At 50.8% G+C, this 22,712-nt stretch overlaps 1 protein-coding gene across 1 annotated transcript in view; it reads left to right on the top strand.

Moving 5' to 3' along the window:
* The window catches only part of SNRNP200 (small nuclear ribonucleoprotein U5 subunit 200), a 42,288-nt gene extending 21,841 nt beyond the window's left edge, over nucleotides 1-20,447 (top strand). The window contains exons 20-45 of the mRNA XM_053269487.1: nucleotides 529-717; nucleotides 1,813-2,010; nucleotides 2,415-2,567; nucleotides 3,111-3,191; nucleotides 4,521-4,604; nucleotides 4,738-4,844; nucleotides 5,949-6,067; nucleotides 6,251-6,405; nucleotides 6,634-6,823; nucleotides 8,171-8,344; nucleotides 9,289-9,449; nucleotides 10,902-11,129; nucleotides 11,613-11,804; nucleotides 11,908-12,086; nucleotides 12,716-12,867; nucleotides 13,879-13,987; nucleotides 15,130-15,238; nucleotides 15,977-16,166; nucleotides 16,387-16,551; nucleotides 16,665-16,786; nucleotides 17,310-17,453; nucleotides 17,625-17,801; nucleotides 18,295-18,455; nucleotides 18,826-18,907; nucleotides 19,050-19,142; nucleotides 19,961-20,447. Coding sequence (XP_053125462.1) covers nucleotides 529-717; nucleotides 1,813-2,010; nucleotides 2,415-2,567; nucleotides 3,111-3,191; nucleotides 4,521-4,604; nucleotides 4,738-4,844; nucleotides 5,949-6,067; nucleotides 6,251-6,405; nucleotides 6,634-6,823; nucleotides 8,171-8,344; nucleotides 9,289-9,449; nucleotides 10,902-11,129; nucleotides 11,613-11,804; nucleotides 11,908-12,086; nucleotides 12,716-12,867; nucleotides 13,879-13,987; nucleotides 15,130-15,238; nucleotides 15,977-16,166; nucleotides 16,387-16,551; nucleotides 16,665-16,786; nucleotides 17,310-17,453; nucleotides 17,625-17,801; nucleotides 18,295-18,455; nucleotides 18,826-18,907; nucleotides 19,050-19,142; nucleotides 19,961-20,104 — 3,858 coding nt within the window. The 3' untranslated portion in view covers nucleotides 20,105-20,447. The remainder of the gene's footprint in view (nucleotides 1-528; nucleotides 718-1,812; nucleotides 2,011-2,414; nucleotides 2,568-3,110; nucleotides 3,192-4,520; nucleotides 4,605-4,737; nucleotides 4,845-5,948; nucleotides 6,068-6,250; nucleotides 6,406-6,633; nucleotides 6,824-8,170; nucleotides 8,345-9,288; nucleotides 9,450-10,901; nucleotides 11,130-11,612; nucleotides 11,805-11,907; nucleotides 12,087-12,715; nucleotides 12,868-13,878; nucleotides 13,988-15,129; nucleotides 15,239-15,976; nucleotides 16,167-16,386; nucleotides 16,552-16,664; nucleotides 16,787-17,309; nucleotides 17,454-17,624; nucleotides 17,802-18,294; nucleotides 18,456-18,825; nucleotides 18,908-19,049; nucleotides 19,143-19,960) is intronic.
* The last annotated feature ends 2,265 nt before the right edge of the window (nucleotides 20,448-22,712 follow it).

Here is a 22,712-nt window from a genome sequence, read left to right as displayed (position 1 = left end):
CTCAGCCTGTCCCTCCCCTCAGCCTGACTGACAGGCTTCAGAACATTAGCACGGAGTACTTCCATTGAAATTGATAGGACAAGTCAGCTTGTCCCATTAATTTCAGTGGGAGTACTCACGAGTAACTTAGTCTGGATGTAAGCCAATGACTGGAGTAGCCTGTCCTATAATTGTAATATTTAAATCTATGTGTGTATTCTTATTCATTTATATTTATATTCATATCTTACTCTTCCTCCAAGGAGCCCAGAGTGGTTATGTTTATCTTTACAATAACTCTGTGAGATAGGTTAGGCTGAGAGATACATGACTGTCCCAGAGTCACCCAGCAAGCTTCATGGCTGAATGGGGATTTGAACTCGGGTCTTCCTGGTCCTAGTCCAACACTTTTAACTACTATGCTATGCTGGCGGAGCATAGCTTTGCACGGGGCCGTAGCCTTCTCATGAGACCTAGTGAGTCAGCCTAGTGAAGACTCCGTGTCCTGTTGGGCCTTGCTTGAATATCTTGAACCTTGTTTTGTTCCAGATGCTGGGCCGTGCTGGGAGACCCCAGTATGACACCAAGGGCGAGGGCATCCTCATCACTTCCCACGGCGAGCTGCAGTATTACCTCTCGCTGCTCAACCAGCAGCTTCCCATCGAAAGCCAAATGGTGGCCAAGCTCCCAGACATGCTGAACGCAGAGGTCGTCTTGGGCAATGTACAGAATGCAAAGGTGAGGAGAAGAACTCCCTGTCTCTGTCCCTGGGGACCTCCTTCCTAGTGTCTTGGCGCAGAAATACTCTGTGGGCGGCTTGTGTGCATTCAAGAGACAAAGGAAGAGAGAAACACGCCGATGGGCATCTGGTTTCCGTACCCAGTGCAGTCCATGGAGCTTTGTATAGTCCCGAAGAGCAAAATCTGATATTGGGCACAGAGTTGAGTTTGTCGAAACATATCTGCTTTTAAAAATTAAACCAGACCCAACATTAAAGGCATGATCACATTTCTGCTTTTGGATTTTTTAAAAAAAGCAGTTGGTGTGCCAATCCAGATCAGAACTGGTTGCCGGGGCTGAGGGGTGTCCTTACCTTGCTCTTGGCCCTGAGAGGAAAGCTGGTGTTAGTGTCTATATGCTGTTGTTCTTCCAGCTCAAGCAGCAGCTTAGAAGAGGCCATTTTCATCAGGAAAAATGGCATCGGGGCAGGGTGTGTGGGCAGAGAGTTTGAGAGAATTTAATGTCTCATCCATTTTGATTCTAATCTAAAAGGTTTTTCTAGCCAACACATCTCTTCAGCCAAGCTTTTTAGTAGAAATTTCTTAGCTGAATTTTATTGATTGTTTTAACTTCAATTTTATATATGTTAAATTTTTGTTTTGTTGTAAACTGCCTAGAGACTTTGGTAGCAGATATAAATGTGTTGAAGTGTGTTTTAATAGTTTTAACTTTTTAAATTTTAATGGTTGAAATGCTTTAATCTTTTATTGTCTTGTAAACCGCCCAGAGAATTTGCATTTTGGGTGATATAGAAATACGTTAAATGAAATAAATACATAAATGAAATATAAGTTACTAGGTCTGCAGCAGGGATGTGCTGCTGTGGGGGCAGGGGCAGCAGGGAGGTACGCTGCCACCCCCCAAACTGCATTTAAAAAGGAGTGCCGGCCCCACCCCCACATGGTGCAGTGGCTGGGGATGATGGGAGTTGTAGTCCAACATCTGGGAACCAATGGTTGGGTGTCCCTGTTTGACATGCAAAGCAGATGCTCTACCCTGGAGCTGCGGCCCCTTCCAAACCGATGCTGATACGGTGTTCCTTGTGTGCTGTAGGATGCTGTAAACTGGCTGGGCTATACTTACCTCTACATCCGGATGCTGCGCTCCCCAACTCTCTATGGCATATCCCACGATGACCTGAAAGGAGACCTCTTGCTGGACCAGCGCCGACTGGACTTGGTGCACACTGCAGCACTGATGTTGGACAAAAACAATCTGGTCAAATATGACAAGAAGACGGGGAACTTCCAGGTGAGTGGACACTATCAGCCTCCAGCCTCAGAGGCAAGATAACTCTCAATCCCAGTTGCAGGGGAGCGACAGCAGGAGAGAGGGCGTGCCCTCCCCTCTTGCCTGTGGGCTCCCCAGGGGCATCTGGTGGGCCACTGTGTGAAATAGGATGCTGGACTATTTCCTTGGGCCTCATCCATTGATTGACTATATGCAATATACAGACTGGGCTGTCCACAGTCCTGAAATAGTCCTTTGCCCTGTTACTGTACCGCTTAACCGCTAAAGACGGTTATGGTGGGCACGGCTTGAGAGATTCGGGATTTTGCTTCTCTCTGCAGACCTGGCTTGTCCTTTAAATTTCCTTAGCCAGAAGTGATGGCTAAGGAATCTTCCCTCCTCATCCTCTCCCCCTCCCTCCCCAGGTGACTGAGCTGGGCCGCATTGCCAGCCACTACTACATCACCAATGAGACCGTGCAGACCTACAACCAGCTGCTCAAGCCCACCTTGAGCGAGATCGAACTCTTCAGGGTTTTCTCGCTGTCCTCGGAGTTCAAGAACATCACAGTGCGGGAGGTACGCAGCCCAGGGATAAGTCTGGCACGAGTAGGGTTTTCTCCCTGTATACCTCATAGTGAGCTGGCTGTCATTTGGGCAGGCAATGCATTGTTGCATGGCAGGTGTGGTTTTAGCAGAAATCTCTCATTTGGAGGAACTTCAAGTGAATGTCGTCTGAAAATCTAATGGAGTTGGGTTGGTGTAGCTCTGTTCACCAGAGAAGAACATTTGTGTGTTTTTTTCTTTTTCGAAATGTCCTAATGCCTATACCTGAGCCAAATGGTAAAGGACTGAATCTCACTCAAATATTTAGGGCCAACCATATTGGTGCGCTGAATCTCGTTTAACTCAGTGAAAGTACGAATTCATAAGATGGAGTTGGAATGTTGGATGAACATTTGTACAAACTGTAGAGGTAATCTTGATCTGTTCCAGCATGGCTGTCTCTAAGGAAGGCGTTGCCTGCTTCTCTTTGTGCTTGGCTTCAGGTGTAAGTGAGCTCTTCTGGTACATGACACTCCTGTTGTTGTCTTTGCCTCCTAACGCTTTTCTTCTTTGTAGGAAGAGAAGCTGGAACTGCAGAAGCTGCTTGAGCGGGTCCCGATCCCAGTGAAAGAGAGCATCGAGGAGCCCAGTGCGAAGGTCAGTCCAGCTTCTCCGAAGTGGGAGCTTGTCTCACACAGCTAGGCGAATGCTTCGATTTCATGAAAGTGCCCCTGTGGAAAATGCTCCCTGCACCATTAGTATCCCACTGTTCCTTCAAGGAGCCCAAAGCAGGACATTGTTATGTTTTTCTCCCTCAGTGGAGGAGTGTCTCCATCGGTTGGGTTGCTCCTCCTGCCTGCTCCTGAGACAGGGCCAATAGCAAAGCAGCTCAGACAACCCATGTAGGAGGGGTATCCCCACTGTCTTCCAAGTTCCGCCCTGTCTAGCTCCAGAGCAGGAGCCACAGTGCCTTGTCTGCCCTTGTGTCTCTAGGAGAGAGAAGCTTGATCAGCCAGCCAGGATTTTTGCTTTTAGCCTGCCAAGCCTCATTTAATCACTGGGATGGTGGAGTGTGAGGGAAGAAGTGAGAGAGAAGCTTTCCTTTCAGATGAGTCTGCCACATGTTGTGAACTGTGCAAACTTCAGGAAGACTCCTGAGTACTAGCCGAAGTGGCGAGACTCGAAGATGTAGCAACGGTCTCCCAAACGGAGAGGGCCCACTTGCCCTCTCAGCTCAGCAACAGCTGTGGCCCAGGGCCCCCTCTTGTCAAGTATATACGCAGCAGGTGATGTCCCCGTGAGGGAGGTTAGGTTGAGAGAGAAGTGACTTGCCTGGAGTCACCCAGTACGTTTCATGGCTAATAGGGATTTGAACTCAGGTCACCATGGTCCTAGTCCAACACTCTAACCACTACTCCACATTGGCTTATTGTATTTTGTTGCCACCTGATCTAAACTAGGTGGGTCTAGCTTCATTTCTGGATGAAGACATGAACTTGTGTGCTTTTTTCAAGGCTTTAAAAACAACGAGCTTAACCCATGCAGAGCATCTGCGCGCTAGTACCTAATTGCTCCCCTCACCTCCTGCTACAGCCCCCCCTCCTAAAGATCTCTCCACCCTCACCTGAGCTGCACTCCTGCTCCTCCTTCTCCTCCATCTGATTGCTTCCATCCTGCTCACCCCTCTTGGTCACGGCTGTAGCATTGCTGGCGCCTGTTGGCCAAGCCTGAATGGACTGGCTTAATGGCTGGATTTGGAATAATCGGTGTTCTCTTTCAGAAGAGCCTGCTAGCATAAGGTGTTGGTTGGCATATGCTAGGGCACTAACTATCCCAACATCTACTTCTTGTGTGCAAATACTGTCCTAATAACAGCAGTGCAGCACCATACCTGGGTGTTCGTTTCTCCTGTCTGACCCCCCCCTAGGGGAGAAGCTGTTGTTTGGGAAGAAAATGACCCCCCCCTCCTTCTTCTCCCTCTCTCAGATCAATGTGCTTCTCCAGGCATTTATCTCCCAGCTGAAACTGGAAGGCTTTGCTCTCATGGCAGACATGGTCTACGTGACGCAGGTGAGGGACACTTCAGAGAGAACTTTCTGCTCACTCGGGTGCTTCACTTGCCTCGGTGTGCAAAATCTTCACGCGCCAGATGCCTGCACCCTGCTCCCACCAACACCCCCCTCTTCCTTTGTCTCCCTTCCAGTCCGCTGGGCGACTCATGCGTGCGATCTTTGAGATTGTCCTCAACCGTGGTTGGGCACAACTCACCGACAAGACTTTGAACCTCTGCAAGATGATTGACAAGCGAATGTATGTACTGGTTCCAGAGCATGCCCATAATTGTTACGTCCTGGAGGGCTCTAAGGGTTCCAGCCTGTTATGGAGCCCATGGGATCTCAGACTTGGATCCCCATATTTTGTTGGACTACAGGTCCTCTCATCCCCAGCCACAAAGGCCCAAAGGCTCTGGAAGATGGGAGTGGTAGTCCGGCAACATCTGGGGGTCCAGGTTTGAGAGCCCCTGTTGACTTGAGTGACGTGGGAGAGAGGTCTGATAGATGCAGTGAATACTGAATGCTGGAGAAAATTATGCCTAGAAACATTCATCTCAGAATGATGCATCTCAGCAACATTTCCTGGTTCTGACACCTGCCAGCCGTTCTCCCTTTTGATGCCTGGAAGGCTGAGTCCTGTGGCCTCTTAAGGCTTTGCATAACTTAGAGAGCAGAATTTATCTATTCATTCAATTTATATTCCACTTTCCATTAAAATAATCTCAAGGCGGTTTACAATAGAATTAAAACTGCCTAATTAAAATACAAAGGTACAGATGATCTCAGAAATAAAGACTACCTAATACAAAAGCACAGATAATATAAATACAAAAATAATCTCTATATAAGCATTTTGTAACCCATAAAATAATAATAATACATAACACAAAGCAGCAGCAGTAAAAACAACAACAATATTTTCATTCAAAAGCCTGGGTGAAGAGCCACGTCTTTACTTTTTTCCTAAAAACTATCGAGACTGAGGAGCGGATTTCAGCCAGGAGAGCTTTTCAAAGCCTGGGAGCAATGACTGAGAAGGCCCTGTTGCCACGTGCTCAACAACCAAGCCATTTAGTGTATTTTGTCAAGAAAATGTTGTTTAAAAGAGAGGAAAGAAAAATGTTGGTCAGGGAAAGAGGATGTGGAGGGGAGAACTTGTGAGCCCAATGTCCCTGCGGCTTCTAGCTTCTGATGCAGCAGAATTTCTGCAGGCACAGGGGCTAGAAACTTGCTGTTCAAAGTTAAAACTGACATATCTAGGATTCTAATAGATTCTGTCCTAGAAAGCCAGCAGTGTGATGTGAGTTGAGGCCTTCACCCCCTGCTGAACCCTCATATTGCAGTCCTCTTGTTCACATAGGTGGCAGTCTATGTGCCCCCTTCGTCAGTTCAAGAAACTGCCCGAAGAGGTGGTGAAGAAAATTGAGAAGAAAAACTTCCCCTTTGAACGACTCTATGACTTGAACCACAACGAAATAGGTCAGTGGAGGGTGCAGACTGGGAAACAAATTCTGAGCTACATCACGCAACGGTCATGACCAGGCCTGATTCTAACCTGCTGGGGATGAGGAATGGCTGCAACACATCTTGTCCCTCCACTTGTCCTCCGTTTATTCATGCACTTTCCCTTCTCTCCACTTTGTGAATTCTGTGCCTTTACAGGGGAGCTGATCCGGATGCCAAAGATGGGGAAGACGATCCACAAATACGTCCACCTGTTCCCCAAACTGGAGCTGTCTGTCCACTTGCAGCCCATCACTAGGTCTACTCTGAAAGTAGAGCTGACAATTACCCCAGATTTCCAGTGGGACGAAAAGGTAAAGGCGGAGGAGGGCCGGTGGAGGGCCACCTTAATAATTACTGATAAGGTTGTGATGGGGAGAAGATGTGCTAGGTAGCCAATGTGAGGACAGTGCAGTTCATGGAGCAGGGGTGGGGAGTGAGGAGGCACGGGGCAAGGTGAAGGCTTCGCTCCTCTGTAATTTGCCCAGTGAGTCTTGCTGGATCTGTATAGTGTTGTGACATTTTCTCCTTTCCTGGGGCAGGTCCATGGTTCCTCGGAGGCCTTTTGGATTCTGGTGGAGGACGTGGACAGTGAAGTAATCCTGCATCACGAGTACTTCCTTCTGAAGGCCAAATATGCTCAGGACGAGCACCTTATCACCTTCTTTGTGCCGGTCTTCGAGCCCCTTCCGCCACAGTACTTCATCCGGGTGGTCTCCGACCGCTGGCTTTGTGAGTTCCCTCCCTGCAGAGTGGTGCTTCAGTGTGGCTGGCTTGGGGCAGGCTGTACAGTATGAGTGGTTGTTCCTTCACTGTCTCTCCCACTCTTCCTCAAGGCTGTGTTCTCGCAGGGGCTCATGGTGCATAAGAAATACTTAACCAGCAGTGTTTCAAATACCAGAACATCATCTCAGCATTACAGTGAGCAATGAAACACAGTAGGAGCAGCACAGCACAGCAAGGCCAGCCAGGGACAGAAGGAAATCAAAGAGCTCTAAAAGGCCTGGGGGAATTAGAAAGGCTTCACCCAGTCCCAAAAGAAGAAAGGCACATATCCCTAGACAAAGAGTTCCAAAGCCAAGGCACCACACCTGGAGAAGGCCCACCCTTCCAGTCAACATCCATCTCCTCTCCAGTGGTGGGACCCAGACAAGGGCAGGTCTTGATACACAGGCAGGCTCATGTTGAGGGTGTCTCTTGAGGGCAACATATTGTTGTGGAATTTTCCATGGCACAGAGGGGAAGCCCCAAGCAGTTTTGTCTTTGATAGCTGTATTTCAGCTCCCTCTTCCTCTCCAGAGGGGAGAAATCCACCAGCATCTCCTGCATCACATATTATCAGCTAGGTGGGGGCCCCATTTTGATCTCTGCAGAGCTGATCTCTGGCTTGCAGCTCTGCCTGAAATTGTGATCCTGCAGTTCCCCGGTGCTGTTTCTTCCATCTCTCCTCCTCCTCCTTTCCCTTGGGCTTCCTTTGCCCCAGTAGGGAATTGAGTCACCACCACTGCACTCTTTGCACGTAGCTGTATAACAGCTCCTGTCCTTGTTTGCCCTGATGTATAATTTATGCTGGGGAAAATATGGCTGTCCCATAGCCCAGGGTTTCTCAGCCTGGAGATCCCAGATGTTGTTGGGACTAGCATCCTCCCCAGCCTCATGAGGCCATTGTGGCTGAGGATGATGGGAGTTGTAGTCCAACTACATCTAGGAACCTAAGTTTGAGAACCCCTGCAGTAGCCTCTTGCTACAGCACCAATGTTTTTCTCCAAGCACACAGAGAAAGATTCACATTCTTATTTTTGAAATTGGGATTTATTTATTTTTTTAAAATTGTTATAAAATCCTGCAGTTGCAAACAGTACTATCAGCTGTCCAGGACAGTATTTAACAGCCATCACATACAAACATACAGGTGCCTGCAGTCAGGATCTGAAAAGTGAGGTGGAAGGAAGGAGGGTGTCTTGCTCCAGGGGTAGGCCAAGGGTCCCACATGCTGGTAAGGACCCCTGCTTCTCCTAGAGAACAAATCCAGATTCTCTGCCCTCATCTCATTTGTATTTATGTGCTTGATCGTTCCAGCCTGCGAGACGCAGCTGCCCGTGTCCTTCCGGCACTTGATTCTCCCGGAAAAGTACCCTCCACCAACTGAGCTGCTGGATCTGCAGCCGCTGCCTGTCTCTGCCTTGCGGAACAGCGCCTTCGAGAGTCTCTACCAAGACAAATTTCCCTTCTTCAACCCAATCCAGACCCAAGGTGGGCAGCGCAGGGGAATCAAGTCACTGGGGTGTGGGCTTGGAAGTCGATGCCTTGGAAATGGGACTATCTTCTGGGGCGGAGTTGGAGCAGAATGGAAAGGCTGCCCAGCCAGTGTTACCAAGCAATATTTATTCAGTCAGCTGGTTCTCGCGATTAGAAGCTGGCTACCCAAGTTTGGGAGCTGCTTGTTTTCTCATTTTCTGGTCATGTCCGAGTTAAAAAAACAAGGTTGGAAGTGGAGAGCTTGATTGTTCATTAAGCCCCAGTTGGGTGGGGCAAGCACACCCTGCCCAGATTGGGTCCCCCTGATCAAGCTCCCTGCTTCCTGCCCTGTTTTTAACTCTTGCACAATCCACAGATGACAGCGCCAGAAGGTGAGTAGGAAGCTTCTCTTACCCTAGTTCGAACCATGAGAATGAGCCTCCTGTCTTACAAGGGACATCTGTACAGAAGATAAAGTTGTATATAACCTTGTCCATAAGACAGCCCTGCTAACTTGGCATAGAAACACCTTTCAACATGGTGATTCTCTTTATTGAGCAGGGGGAGAGTAACTGTCCCTATCCACTCCCAGCACAGGACCTCCAGTGACTGTTGCTGGTGACTATCTTATGCTTCTTTTTAGATTGTGAACCTTTTGGGGACAGGGAGCCATCTTATTTATGTATTATTTCTCTGTGTAAACCACCCTGAGCCATTTTTGGAAGGGCGGTATAGAAATCGAATAAATAATAATATCGCAATCAGTTGACAGAAGCTGCATCTTGTTCCCAGGGGACTGAGGCCAGCAGTCTCATGAGCATCACTTTAGAGCCTGACATGTAATTGTGGCATGCCTACAAATGCCTCTCCTCTTCCATAATGCTAAGGATGCGCTTGTGCTTCGGTTCTTGTGGCTGCCTGGCTGCCCTTTCAGTGTTTCCTCTGGCTTTCTTGTCTAGTGTTCAACACTGTCTACAACAGCGACGAAAATGTGTTTGTGGGAGCACCCACAGGCAGCGGAAAGACCATCTGTGCAGAGTTTGCCATCTTAAGGATGCTGCTACAGAATTCTGAAGGCCGCTGTGTCTACATCACGCCCATGGAGGCCCTTGCTGAGCAGGTGCACAACGTCCGGCTTCCCTTTTTGATTCGATCCTTCCTGAGAGGCTGATAAGTACAGATTTAAACCCATTTCTCTTCCTGTTAGAAAGCTTGATGAGTAGTAAAATTTAGAGGAGCCTGAATGGAGTGTGACTCTTAGGTGGAACTTGTATGTTACCTAAGCAGCTCTGCTGTTTGGTCTCTTCCGTTCAGCCCCTACCTTGTCCTTATTCCCCACTTCTTCTGAGAAAGATTCCAAGCTCTTCCGTTTATTTTATTATATGTGTCCATCCTGCTTTTCTGACCAGTAGTGTCTCCCAAAGTGGCTCACATCCATCAGAAAATGAGAAACTGGCCCTGCCCTCTGGTTTACAAACTTGGTTTTGTAAGACCAGGATGCCCAGGAGGAGGGGAGGGAAAAGATAGGGCAGGGATCCATTTGAGAGTGCTGGAACAAAGTTAAGGGGCCTTTCTACTCGGTTGGGGCCAAGGCAGTCTTCCCCTACTGGAGTTCTTGCTTGGATAGTTTCTGTCTGATCTACGATCGTAATAAAGTTACTTGTACTTGGATAGTTCTGGTGCAGATACCCAGTATCCCTTAGTGTCATCCTTCCTCTCACTTCTGCAGCCCCAAGGCAACTGGCAGTCAGAGCAGAGTTCTTTCTCCCGCAGTGTAGAAGAGCATCTGCCATTCCCACTTGCTCCAATCAAGCTGGGTCTTATAAATTTGAGCCTTTCCCAAGATCCTCTGAGGATAACTCCTGCCAGTTAGGAACAAAGGAAGCTGCTGTATACGGAGACAGACCATTGGTCTATCTAGCTCAGAATTGTCTACACAGACTTGTAGAGGCAGGTTGCAGGCAGGAATCTCTTTCAGCCCTGTCTTGGAGATGCTGCCAGGGAGGGAACTTGGAACCTTCTGCTCTTCCCAGAGCAGCTCCATCCCCTGAGGGGAATATCTTCCAGTGCTCACACTTCTAGTCTCCCATTCAGTGCAACCAGGGTGGACTCTGCTTAACTAAGGGGGACCAGTCATGCTTGCTACCACTCCAATGGGTGCAGTCCTTTCCAAGCCATGTCCTCCCACTCAGTTTTCTGATTCCACAATGAATCCTTCATCCTACCCATCTTCCTGCCCCCAACTTCTATATGCATAGGCAATTCAGTGGAGTACACTTACAGTTGCAGTCCTGTCTTGCACCACAGAACAGGGTCTCTTCGCTTTGCCCTGGTTTCCGTCCTAGGAGGGAAGGAGTGCAACTTTCCAGTGACCTTTAGTCCTCTTGCAGGCGATAAGGGGCAGAATCCGCTTCTGCAGTCCTACTGCAACTATTTAAAAAGCAATGCAGACTTAATGATTTGCAAAATGCTGAATGAACCATTGGTGGGTTTTAAGCTAAAAAAAAACTTAAGAGGTGCATTATGGAAGAGAGCTCAATGTGGCAGCTGCTCATGGGGTCCTCCTTCCTAGATTTTCCTGGACTGGTATGAGAAGTTCCAAGAATGTTTGCTCAAGAAAGTTGTCCTGCTGACGGGGGAGACCAGCACGGACCTCAAGCTGCTCGGCAAGGGCAACATCATTATCAGCACCCCTGAGAAGTGGGACATCCTCTCCCGGCGCTGGAAGCAGCGCAAGAACGTGCAGAACGTCAACCTCTTCATTGTGGACGAAGTGCACCTCATTGGTGGCGAGAACGGGGTGAGTCTTCTGGGGGAATGCCGCTTGTGGGCGGCGGGGTGGAGCTAAGTGTTGGTCTCTTACTTTGGATGACTTGTCGTTTGGCACTTTGGGGGTCTCTTGTGTATATGGAGGAGGCTTTTGTCCTAAGCCACAAGAGGAACATAGGAAGCTGCCTTATACTGAGTCAGACCCTTGGTCTGAGGATTAGTTCAGGATTGTCTACACAGGCTGGCAGCAGCTCTCCAAGGTTTCAAGCTGGAGTCCCACAGGGAGGTGGTGCCAGGGATCGAACCTTCATGCAGGCAGGCGCTCTTCCACTGAGCTGCAGCCCAGTCAACATGTAGTAAAAAGCATCCAGGATAAAAGGGGGAAGATGGCTGGATCCATAGAGCAGAAGACTTGGGCAGTTGATGGCCCATCTTTCCTACCCCATTGACTAGAATCTCTAGGGGTTCTGGGCCGCCTGATGTACCCCCCCCAATCTCTGCCTCCTTTTTGCAGCCTGTCCTGGAGGTGATCTGCTCCCGGATGCGGTACATTTCCTCCCAGATCGAGCGGCCCATCCGCATCGTGGCCTTGAGCTCCTCGCTGTCCAATGCCAAGGACGTGGCGCACTGGCTGGGCTGCAGCACCACTGCCACCTTCAACTTCCACCCCAACGTGCGCCCGGTACCCCTCGAGCTACACATCCAAGTAAGTCTCCCCATCGGCCTCTCCACTAGCCATTCAGTCTAGTGGTGTGGGGGTGTTGTGGCCTCTCTTGCATGCCCCTTCTTTCTCTCTCCTCCACACGCAGGGCTTCAACATCAGCCACACCCAGACCCGCCTGCTGTCCATGGCCAAGCCGGTCTATCACGCCATCATGAAACACTCGCCTAAGAAGCCGGTCATCGTGTTTGTTCCGTCTCGCAAGCAGACGCGCCTCACGGCCATCGACATCCTCACCACCTGCGCCTCGGATGTCCAGAGACAAAGGTACGGATGGGCTTCGTGTGTTTCTGCATGGCACATACATAAAAATTCTGTGTTCAGGCAATTCTGATTCTGCGAGAAGAGAAGCTGGATTTTGCAACCCACATAAACTCATGCAGATTAAAGCGAATCTGCATGCTTTTGCATAACTTAACCTTAACTGATTGCAATCCATATAATTATTAATTGGCTTCTGCTAACCGTAGGGAAAAGGCAAAGATCTCTACCCTCTGACTGCTTGAAGTCTTTCTCCCCTAGTGTAGGAAGGTATTCCTTTAAGACGGGTTGTACTACCATCATGCTCCCCACAGACAGGGCCCAATGTAAAACAGGCAAATTCCCATAATGCACTGGAAGTAGGCAGGAACATCACACACTCACACTCTCTCTCACATATTCCAGTCCTGTCTGGCTCCCCTCTGACTGCTGCAAGTCTTTCTCAACAACGCCTCTTACTTCTGAGATTTCACCAGACTTCTTTTCAAGCATAGCTTTGTAGCAATGAGGGCTAGGAACTTGCTCCTTCAGCCTCGCAAGGGGTCGGATTCAGGCTGCAGTCCAGGGGGTGTTAGGAATGGTTAGGTCTGCAGGCTCTGCTGTGGGCTGAGCTCTGGCTTGCTCCTCCTGGGCAGGTTCCTGCACTGCACGGAGAAGGACGTGGCTCCCTACCTGGACAAGCTGAACGACAGCACCCTGAAGGAGACTCTGGCGAATGGAGTGGGATACCTACACGAGGGGCTGACCTCCATGGAGCGGAGAGTTGTGGAGCAGCTTTTCAGCTCAGGTAGAGTTGTGGGGGCGGGGGGAGTGGCCACCTAATGGCGCAGCAGGGAAATGACATGCCTAGCGAGCAAGAGGCTGCCGGTTCGAATTCCCGCTGGTATGTTTCCCAGACTATGGGAAACACCTGTATTAGGCAGCAGCGATATACCACTTGGGAGGAGGCAATGGTAAATCCCTCCTCTATTCTACCAAGGACAGCCACAGGGCTCTGGTTGCCAGGAGTCGACACCGACTTGAGGGCTCAACTTTATCTGGAGTGGAGCAGGGGAGGCACATGGAGGTAATCCGAGGGATCTCCTGTTCTCTTTGGGGAAATGGAGGGTAACGTAAGCGGACCCGGTGAAGGTAACGTGGAGGCAATGAGGCTGAGCAAGAAACTCTTCTGCCTCCATATTTCCTTTCCTGTGGTTCCTACTCCAGGTTGGTGGCAGGGAGCCAAGATTCATAAGGAAGTTGTTTATTATGTAAACTACTTTCTGTAGACCAAGAGCACCCTAGAGGTGTGCAAACAGGTTCGAGGTCGAACAGCACCTCCAGAGGCACCACCTCCCCACCGCCGGCCTCCAAAATCACCTCCCTTGCCCAGTCCAGGTGCTCTTCGGCCCATTCTGGGCCTCACCCCCATCGCGGTGGCCATTTTGGAGGCCACCGCACATGCCTAATGGACCTCTGTGTGGGTGAAGGGGGCACTTTTGGAGGCTGGCAGGGGAAGGAGGCACCTCCAGAAGACCCCCTGCGGCCGTGCTAGCAACCCCTGGAGGGAGTAAGTAGCTAAAAACTTATTTAAAATAAATTGTGAACCCTGCCCCAAACCAAACAGGTGAGTTTGAGGGGGTGCTGGACTGAACTGGCCCAGTCCAGTTCAGGCTTGAACCAAACTGGGCCAGCCAGTTCTGTGGACAAGGACACCCCTAGAGCACCCAGCCTTGGGTTGTTGGACTACATTTCCCATCATCCCCAGCCACAATGGCCCTGAAATGCCTTGTCTGACATTCATGCTCTTTGCTCTTAGGTGCCATTCAGGTGGTGGTGGCCTCACGGAGCCTCTGCTGGGGAATGAACGTGGCTGCTCACCTGGTGATCATCATGGACACTCAGTACTACAACGGCAAGATCCACGCGTGAGTGACAAGCACTGGTGGGGGATGTGTGGGGATGCTGGGTTCCAGGCTCCTGGAGCAGGGAGGTGGAGCAGACAAGGCATAGGAGTCCCCAGGAAAAGAGGCGTCCCTCATGACGTCTCCCTCATGACGTCTCCAGATGATGGGAAGTGTTTCAGACACAGAAGGGTAGCATCTTGGGCCTGATCTGTGCCTACAACAGAATGAGGTGGCAGAGTGCTCTTCCCAGAATGGCCCCATCCTGAGGGAGCCCCTTACAGTGCTCACGTGTGGTCTCCCACTCAAATGCAAACCATGATGGACTCTGCTTAGCAAAGTGGACAATTCATGCTGGCTACCACAAGACCAGCTCTCCTCCCAAGTAAAATTAGGACGTCGGGGAAGGAGTTACTAGCCCACCCTGTACCCTGCTGGGCTAAATTCATTTGCAGGGAACTTTTCACATAGGTGAGCACTTAAAAAAGGAAATCTCACCACCACCACCGCCCCTTGCAGATTGAAGAGGGATCTGTTTTCTCACCCAGGAACTCGACTGTCCTATTTTGCTGCATCTGCAGTCTAGGCCTCAGCTGTGGTTGGGTTTGACGTTGGTTTTTAACCAGTGTATGTCTCCAAACTCAGTGCTGAGGCACAAGTTAATTGAACCTGGAAACTGGTCAGCCACATGTGCATTGGATTGGCATGCATTTTACAGGGAGGGAGGGGTGTGTGTGTGTGTGTGTGTGTGTGTGTGTGTGTGTCCAGGGTTATGTGAATGTCAGCTTTAACACAATTACTGCTCCCTTTTCAGATTGAAACCTTCAAGGTAGAAAGAGCATGCTACGTGTAGCAGTTTCTTGTGCACTCTTAGAAGCCAGAGGGAATTTGAGTGGGGCTTCTGTTAGTCCATGGGTGGAGCATCCCACATCCTCTGTTAAGATACTTCTGCATCCTTATTGCTTCCTCAGTGTGGGGAGTCTCAGCCCTGGTCTCCTCAGTCCCTATTAGTGAAGAAATCTGATGAAACTCATCTGGCCAGACTAAAATATCTACACATGGAGTCTGTCCAAAAACCTGGCTGATGTGCATATTGCAGTTTCCCCCCTTGCAAAACCCTAGATTCCTGACTCGTTAACATAGCGCTTTCTCCTCCTACGTGCCAGGTATGTGGATTACCCGATCTATGATGTGCTGCAGATGGTGGGCCATGCCAACCGCCCATTGCAGGACGACGAGGGACGCTGTGTGATTATGTGCCAAGGATCCAAGAAGGTGAGCCGGGGAGAGCAAGCAGATGGGCTTCCAGGTTGCTGTAGGGGTGGGGGCCTGGAGGCATTTGGGCCCCGTGTCTCCTTTGCAGACTAAGTGTGGTTCATTCTGGAGTACACTTCCATTTCCATTCTGGGTTTTGAGGATTCATTTGCTCAGAGCTGTGACCTTAACGAACCACGCAGCTTGCTTAAAACTGTACCACCAACTTTAAGAACACGGACATGTTTATTCTGTATTTAATAAAGAATAGGCGCTCTTCTTTAATAAAGCCATAGGCTGCTTTGCTATTTGTATACTTTATATCCTGTCTCTGCATTAATATACCCAAAGTGGCTTACAAGTTTAGTTTAAGAAACGATAAACAATATAAGACACTAAAACAGGGAGTGACCTGTAAGGCATGGGTTCCCACCCTTGGGCCCTCAGATGTGGCTGGACTACAACTCCCATCATCCCCAGCCACAATGGCCAAAGGCCACTGTGGCTGGGGGTGATGGGAGTTGTAGTCCAGCCACATCCGGGAGATGTGTAAGGTAAAGCACAGTGATAGTGGTGAGTTCACTATCCTTTGAGGCAAGGGGGAAGCTGTTCCACATTCTGGGCAGCCAAAACTGCCCCTTTTCTCTCCCCCTCCTGCTGAACTTCTGATGGCGGGGAATGGAAAGGGGCTAGAAAGAAGGGCCTTAAGTCGAGCAAATCTAAAATAATATTCCATGTACACTGGTTCTCCCACGTCAGGATTTCTTCAAGAAGTTCCTGTACGAGCCCCTCCCAGTGGAGTCTCATCTGGACCACTGCATGCACGATCACTTCAATGCTGAGATTGTCACCAAGACCATTGAGAATAAGCAGGACGCTGTGGATTACCTCACCTGGACCTTCTTGTACCGCCGAATGACGCAGAACCCCAACTATTACAACTTGCAAGGTGGGAGAGCCTGGGGCTTTGTTAGCTTGTCTCTCTCTTCTGCCACAAACTGAGGGATAGGGAGAAGGCTGGTTTGTCTGTTATGTGGTGGTCTTCCTCCAGAGAGCTTGGGTGGCATTGACTGCCCCCCAGTAATGGAACGTGCCCACCACCACCACCACATTGTGGTTCAAAACCCTTCATCCGTCCAGCTTCTGACTTGCTTGGTCCCTTTGTCCAGGGGTCTCCCACAGACATCTCTCTGACCACCTGTCCGAGTTGGTGGAGCAGACCCTCAGTGACCTGGAACAGTCCAAGTGCATCAGCATTGAGGACGAGATGGACGTTGCACCTCTGAACCTGGGCATGATTGCAGCGTATTACTACATCAACTACACCACCATTGGTAAGCAGGGGACCAGAGAGGGGGCGCAGGACAGCTGCCCGTGGCTTGCTGCGTTTTGCTTTGTGCCTGATGCCCCTCCCCTCTTTCCCCCTCTTTCCCCCGCTTTCCTCCAGAGCTCTTCAGCATGTCCCTGAATGCCAAGACAAAAGTGAGGGGCCTGATTGAGATTATTTCCAATGCCGCCGAGTACGAGAACATTCCCATCAGGCACCATGAGGACAACCTCCTGCGGCAGGTGAGAGATGCACCCTTGCCCCTTTCATTGGACATGGCTCTGCCAACCCTGAACACCCACACCTATTCCAGGCTCCTCTGTGGTGGCTCACACCAGTGGGCCCTTGCTCCTCCCTCTCTTGCATGCTGCTGCCATTCAGTCCAAATTGTTTCTTCCTCCCACAAATAACGGCCTGTACCGAGGTTTTGCATGTCAGTGCCTTTGACTAGGAGGTGTGTGGGCCTGCTGAGAACGTATACCTGTTCTCAACTTAAGCTTCCTCTCCAAGCAAAATGGATGCCTGGGGCACTGAGCTATGCTAAGCCAAGGACTATTCAGACAAGTGAAAAGGGATGTGATTTATTTCTCCTCTAATGTCTCTTTATTTGTCAGCAAAAGAGTAAAGAATAAACAGAGTGGTTCGCTTTTGCCATCTTTCAGTCCTTGGAAGCACACACCCGTCGAGGAGGATACGCATGTTGGGTGCTCCCACATGGCTGGTGAATGGCGCTTGCATTGATCCCCGTTTCTCTCCCTCCCGCAGCTTGCCCAGAAAGTGCCCCACAAGCTGAACAACCCCAAGTTCAACGACCCCCACGTCAAAACCAACCTTCTGCTGCAGGCGCATTTGTCCCGTATGCAGCTGAGCGCGGAGCTACAGTCTGACACAGAAGAGATCCTCAGCAAGGTACTGGCCTGGAGAGAAGTGGGGCTTGAGGGATGGAGCCGAGGGGGTCTGCAGCTCCCCAGAAGGCCGTGGATGATCTCTGGGCCGGGCCCCTCCTGTTTAGGCAGGAGCTTGGCTAACATGCCTCCCTTCTGCCCCAGTGTGCTCAGCCGGTCTCTTCCTCCTCCCCAGGCAATTCGGTTGATCCAGGCCTGCGTGGATGTCCTGTCCAGCAACGGCTGGCTGAGTCCTGCTCTGGCGGCCATGGAGCTGGCGCAGATGGTCACCCAGGCCATGTGGTCGAAGGACTCCTACCTGAAGCAGCTGCCGCACTTCACCTCGGAGCACATTAAGCGCTGCACAGAGAAGGTGAGTGCGGGGGCAGGCCAGGAGACCCCGAGGCACAGCACAGCCTCCCGCCAGTGGCTGTGGCTGGTGTCTGCCTTGTGTTCCTTTTTAGATGGCGAGCCCTTGGCCCGTATGGCCTGAACCATCTCACCTTGGCCCGAACCATCTCACCTATTTATTTATTTCCCTCTATAAACTGCTTGGGACTCTTTTGTCGAAAAGCAATCCATAAATATTAGTAGTACCATATTTACCTGAATAGAAGACCATTCTGGATGTGAGATGACCCTCTTAAAAGCAGAGGTTCCCTTTACCCAAAAGGAAGATGACTCTGGATTTAAGACGGCCCCCTAACTTCTCACGTCAAGCAATGGGGAAGGCGGCGCTAGTCTTGGATTTGGGCTCAATATGGTTGTCCTAGGCAGCTTGCTTCCACCTATGTAGCGTGGCGGCCCTGGAGATCTCTTCCTCTTGGTCACAAGGGTTCACTCACCCCATCTCTTACTCCTTGCAGGGCGTGGAGAGCGTGTTCGACATCATGGAAATGGAGGATGAGGACCGCAACGGCCTGCTGCAGCTCTCGGACTCCCAGATCGCGGATGTGGCTCGCTTCTGCAACCGCTACCCCAATATTGAGCTTTCCTATGAGGTGGTGGAGAAGGACGGCATCCGCAGGTGATGATTCATGAGAGAAAGGGGGCTTCCTGTTAGGGTGACCGTTGGGCAATTCAGTGGGACTGGGATGTTGCCATGAAAAATCCCACACAAAAGCTACGTAGCACTTTTATTCCTCTGATAGCTGACCAGTATGTGTCCCCTTCAGGAAAGATTGCACAGTAACAAAGGTTAAGAACTTTCTCTTTCCTAAAAGAAAGTGGAGGCAATTGGACTTCTGCACTGGAAGCCACTGTGTTGCTCGATCGCCATGGTGAATGTCCTTGTTTGAAGAGGGATGGAGGGGCGGGGTCATGCCCTGCACACCACCTACTTCATGGCAGTGTGGGACACCACCCCCTCATGGGCTTGCTCTGTTTTGTTTGTGCAGTGGAGGCCCCGTGGTGGTGCTGGTGCAGCTGGAGCGAGAGGAGGAAGTCACCGGGCCAGTGATCGCGCCCCTCTTCCCACAGGTACGTTCAGGCCCGGAGGAAGAACTTCTGGCTAGTGCAGGCTGCTGCTGCAGCCAACTGCCACCTCCTTAGGGGCGGGCTGGGAGACCCACTGCTCGTGATGCCGCACGGTCCTCTTCACCTGGTTTCCTTCTCTCTATAGAAACGTGAAGAGGGCTGGTGGGTGGTGATTGGCGACTCCAAGTCCAACAGCCTCATTTCCATCAAGAGGCTGACATTGCAGCAGAAGGCGAAGGTGAGCTGGGAATTAACACAGTGACCTCCTCCCTCCCATTGGGCAAGGGGCCTGATGCCTTGCTGCTGGGGAGGTCCGGGATGCTTTGCTCTGCAAACACAGCCTTGTAGTCCCCTAGGGTCCAGACACTGGGGTGCATTGCCCTCCATCTGCTTTTGGGCCGAGGGGCTAGGCAAGGAAACGCCTCTGCTTCCTCTGTGGGCATATTTCTCCTGCCTCCTTAGCAAACAGATGCAGTGTTCTGGGTCTGCACTCTCATCAGGGCAGGCCAGAAGACTGGAACAGAGAGAAAAGAAACAAAGGAAGTGCAGGCCTAGGCATGCACTGGTGCAGCACAAGAGCATCTAGCTGCTCCTCTCTTGCAAAAATGGCTGGAGGAGAGAGCGCCACCCCTGTAAAAGTTATCATATTTGGGATCCAGAAATATGTATGTTCTGTGGGTCTCCATTAGAAGCAGAGAGGAGAGCTGGTCTTGCAGTAGTGAGCATGAATTGTCCCCTTTGCTAAGCAGGGTATGCCTTGGTTTGCATTTGGATGGGGGACTACATGTGAGCACTGTCTGCTGCAAGAGATTCCCCCTAAGGGAATGGGGCTGTAGCTCAGCGGCAGAGCATCTGCTTTGCACGGAGGACGTCCCTGGCAGGAGCTCTAGGTGCAGCTGGGAGAGTCAGTAAGCAGTGTAAACAATACTTCGCGACTTTAGGAAATAAGCAGGCAGTGTGCGCTACCACCCTCTGCATGGTGCCTGAGGCCTAGAGCAGCTTGCTCTTCAACTTTGGTGCCAAGAGCCCCAGCTCACCCATTCTTCCCTTATTTAGGTAAAGCTGGATTTTGTGGCACCAGCCACTGGGACCCACAACTACACCCTCTACTTCATGAGCGATGCCTACATGGGTTGTGACCAGGAATACAAGTTCAGCGTGGATGTGAAGGAGGCAGAGAGCGACAGTGATTCGGACTGAGCAAGGTGCTCAGCACACACCTCTGGACCACGTGGGACAGTTTTAAACCTCCATGGAGTGGTCCCCACGCAGGCACGGTCTGCCGAAGGCCTTTGTGCTCCCCTGCCCACCCCACCCTCTGAAGCAGGCCCTCGTGCCTGAGGCCAGGGCTGCCCCATTCCCCACGGCTTCTGTTCTGTCAGCATGCATTGGAGGAGCAGCCTCTGTGTCCTTCTAGCACTTGGAGAAGCTTTTGTTGTTTTCATGTTGACGAGTGACTTGGGCAGACATGGTGTGCAAGGAAAGACCATCTGCTCTATTGTGCTCCTGTATGTTTTCTTAAATAAAGCTCCTTAGGAACAAACTCTAGGCTTCCTTGGTTGGGGGAGAGGAGTGGTCCTTACTACCAGGATATCTGTTTCTGCTACCCCCAAATCTGGTGCAAACTGTCTATTCACCAACACTTACAGAAGGTTCCCTTCCACCTCCTGCGAAGTGGATTCTAGTTGTCTCTCTCCTATCTGGGATAACCTTTTTTGCTGCGCCTCTGGTTTGTAACAGAAATCCGTTCTCTGTAACTCACTTGCAAGGAATTACAGAGATACCTTATTCCAAGCAAACATTCATGCTTTTCACCCCAGGGAAATCCAAATCATGAAACCAGAACCTCCCGTCAAGCAGAGTAAGAGGCACAATGCTTATCTGGCCCTGAACAGCATAAGAACAGTGCTCTTTGCAACAGATGTATGTTTAGTTTTTCATGCAGAAGTATATCTTGCAAGATTTTGTAATGGGGCGTACTGTGGTTCTCCCTCAGAAGAGGGTTGTTTTCCACCAATAGAATGGGCTGTCTCGACCTCCTGCTCTAGACAGGGCCAATCACAGAGTTCTCCTCATGACCAGGAGGGAGGGGCAATCCCCTCAAATACCCCCCCCCCTTTTTTTGCCCTGTCTTGCTCTTACAGGTTGCTAAATAGTTTGCTCTGCAAAATTCTTTGTTCGTATGAAGAGATTCATATTTATTGTCTCCCTCCCCCGTGCCTCTCCCGATGTTGGCTAGTGCGAGTCAGGGAGAACTGGGGGCACAGCCACATGATTGTGCAAATGAGTGCCTGCTGGCAACCTCTGCTGCTGCGCTTTGCAGCTCCTCCAACATGGCTGCTAGTGCCCCGCGCAGCAAACAAGAGGCATCTCCCTCTCTTTTGGAGGACCCACCAAAAGAGAGGGAGGATCCGCCTGACCGAGGTTCATCTGGGTTACTTTTTCTTCTGTCCCTTTTTCGTCTGTGGGCAGTGTTCCTTTCTGGGTAGACTGTTCTCCCTGGAGGGTGTTGTGTTAGTGATAAAATCCATTCTCGGCTGGTGTAGGAGGTCACCCAAGCTTGGGATTACATCCCCCCCACATGCTCCAAAAGGCAGGAAGTAGTCATACTTGAAGATCCTTAACCCAGTGCATGTGGGCGGATCTCCTCAGTTCTACTTCCTGCCTTTGCTCCAGAAGGCTCGCATTACAGCTCGCAGGCTTTGGCCTAGTTAACTAGGCCTCTTCTTTTCTTCTGCTTATATTCCTATTGTTTTTGACTATTTCCAATCTATTCTTCACCTGGTATTCTACTACTATTAGTTCTCTCTAGTTACTAAAGAAAAAAAAAATTTTTAAATTTTTTTTAAAAAAATTCATATCTGTTCTTCTACTGTCCTTTCTGTTATTCGTTACCTCTCCTCACCTCTTGCCGACCTTTTGGCCGATGTCCGCTAAAAAGACCTTCGGACTCCTGGCTATTAGGGAGAGATCCGCCCATCAGCGCCTGTTCCCGCCAAAAACTCGGGACTGCGCAAATCCTGTAAGGAAAATGGCAGATGTATCAGATGACCTTGCTGGCGCCTGTAGGCCACAGCGGTCCTCTCTGTTGCCAGATACCGGTGAGGAGACTGGGCGCAATCCATGCCACCAGCAATCCACCGTAGCAGGACACAAGTGGCAGCACCAGAATTGGAGGCTTCCTGACAAGGAGGCCCCGTTGGTGAGAGAGCTTTCGCCCGGCAGCACGAGCAAGGTAAGCCTGTGATGTTTGGCCTCCCCCCCCCCAACTCCTTTCCCTAGCAGTTGGGCGTGCAGGAGGAGGACTGCCTCAGCGAGTATTGCGGCCACGCTGAAAGGAACGTCAGCAGGAGTGGCCGCCCCAGAGCCTGTCGGAATCAGACGGGGAAGACGTGCAGGATGATGAGGCAGGCGGTGCTGAGCCCGTGGATGGGGCGTCGGAGCACCCAGAAGGCCATGAACAGCTCCCCCCGGTAAGATCGGGACTTGCTCGGGGGGGAGGAGGTGAGTGCAGATGCCCCCTATGTGGCCCCTCCCTCAGGGCCTACTCCTACAGGGAATGTGGGGGTTCCCCCTGATGCTGCCACTGCAAAGGGCTGGATTCAGGAGGCCGTTCAGGTCTCACTGGCAGCGGCGCTTAAAGCGCGGAAGCCTGCAAGGCAGGCTGTGATCCATGTGTCGCCCTCAGACTCTCAGGAGGAGATGGTGCCCGCTAAGCAGCCCAGGGTGGCTATACGCCAGGACTCTGTGCCCTTGCGTAGAGGGAGGTCTTCAGATGAGTCTGGAGAGGACTCCCCAGATCTATTGT

This window comes from Hemicordylus capensis, chromosome 8, assembly GCF_027244095.1.
Source record: "Hemicordylus capensis ecotype Gifberg chromosome 8, rHemCap1.1.pri, whole genome shotgun sequence".
Classification (NCBI taxonomy): Eukaryota; Metazoa; Chordata; class Lepidosauria; order Squamata; family Cordylidae; genus Hemicordylus; species Hemicordylus capensis.
Note: the sequence above shows the minus strand (reverse complement) of the source record. Positions and strands in the feature narration are given on the sequence as shown.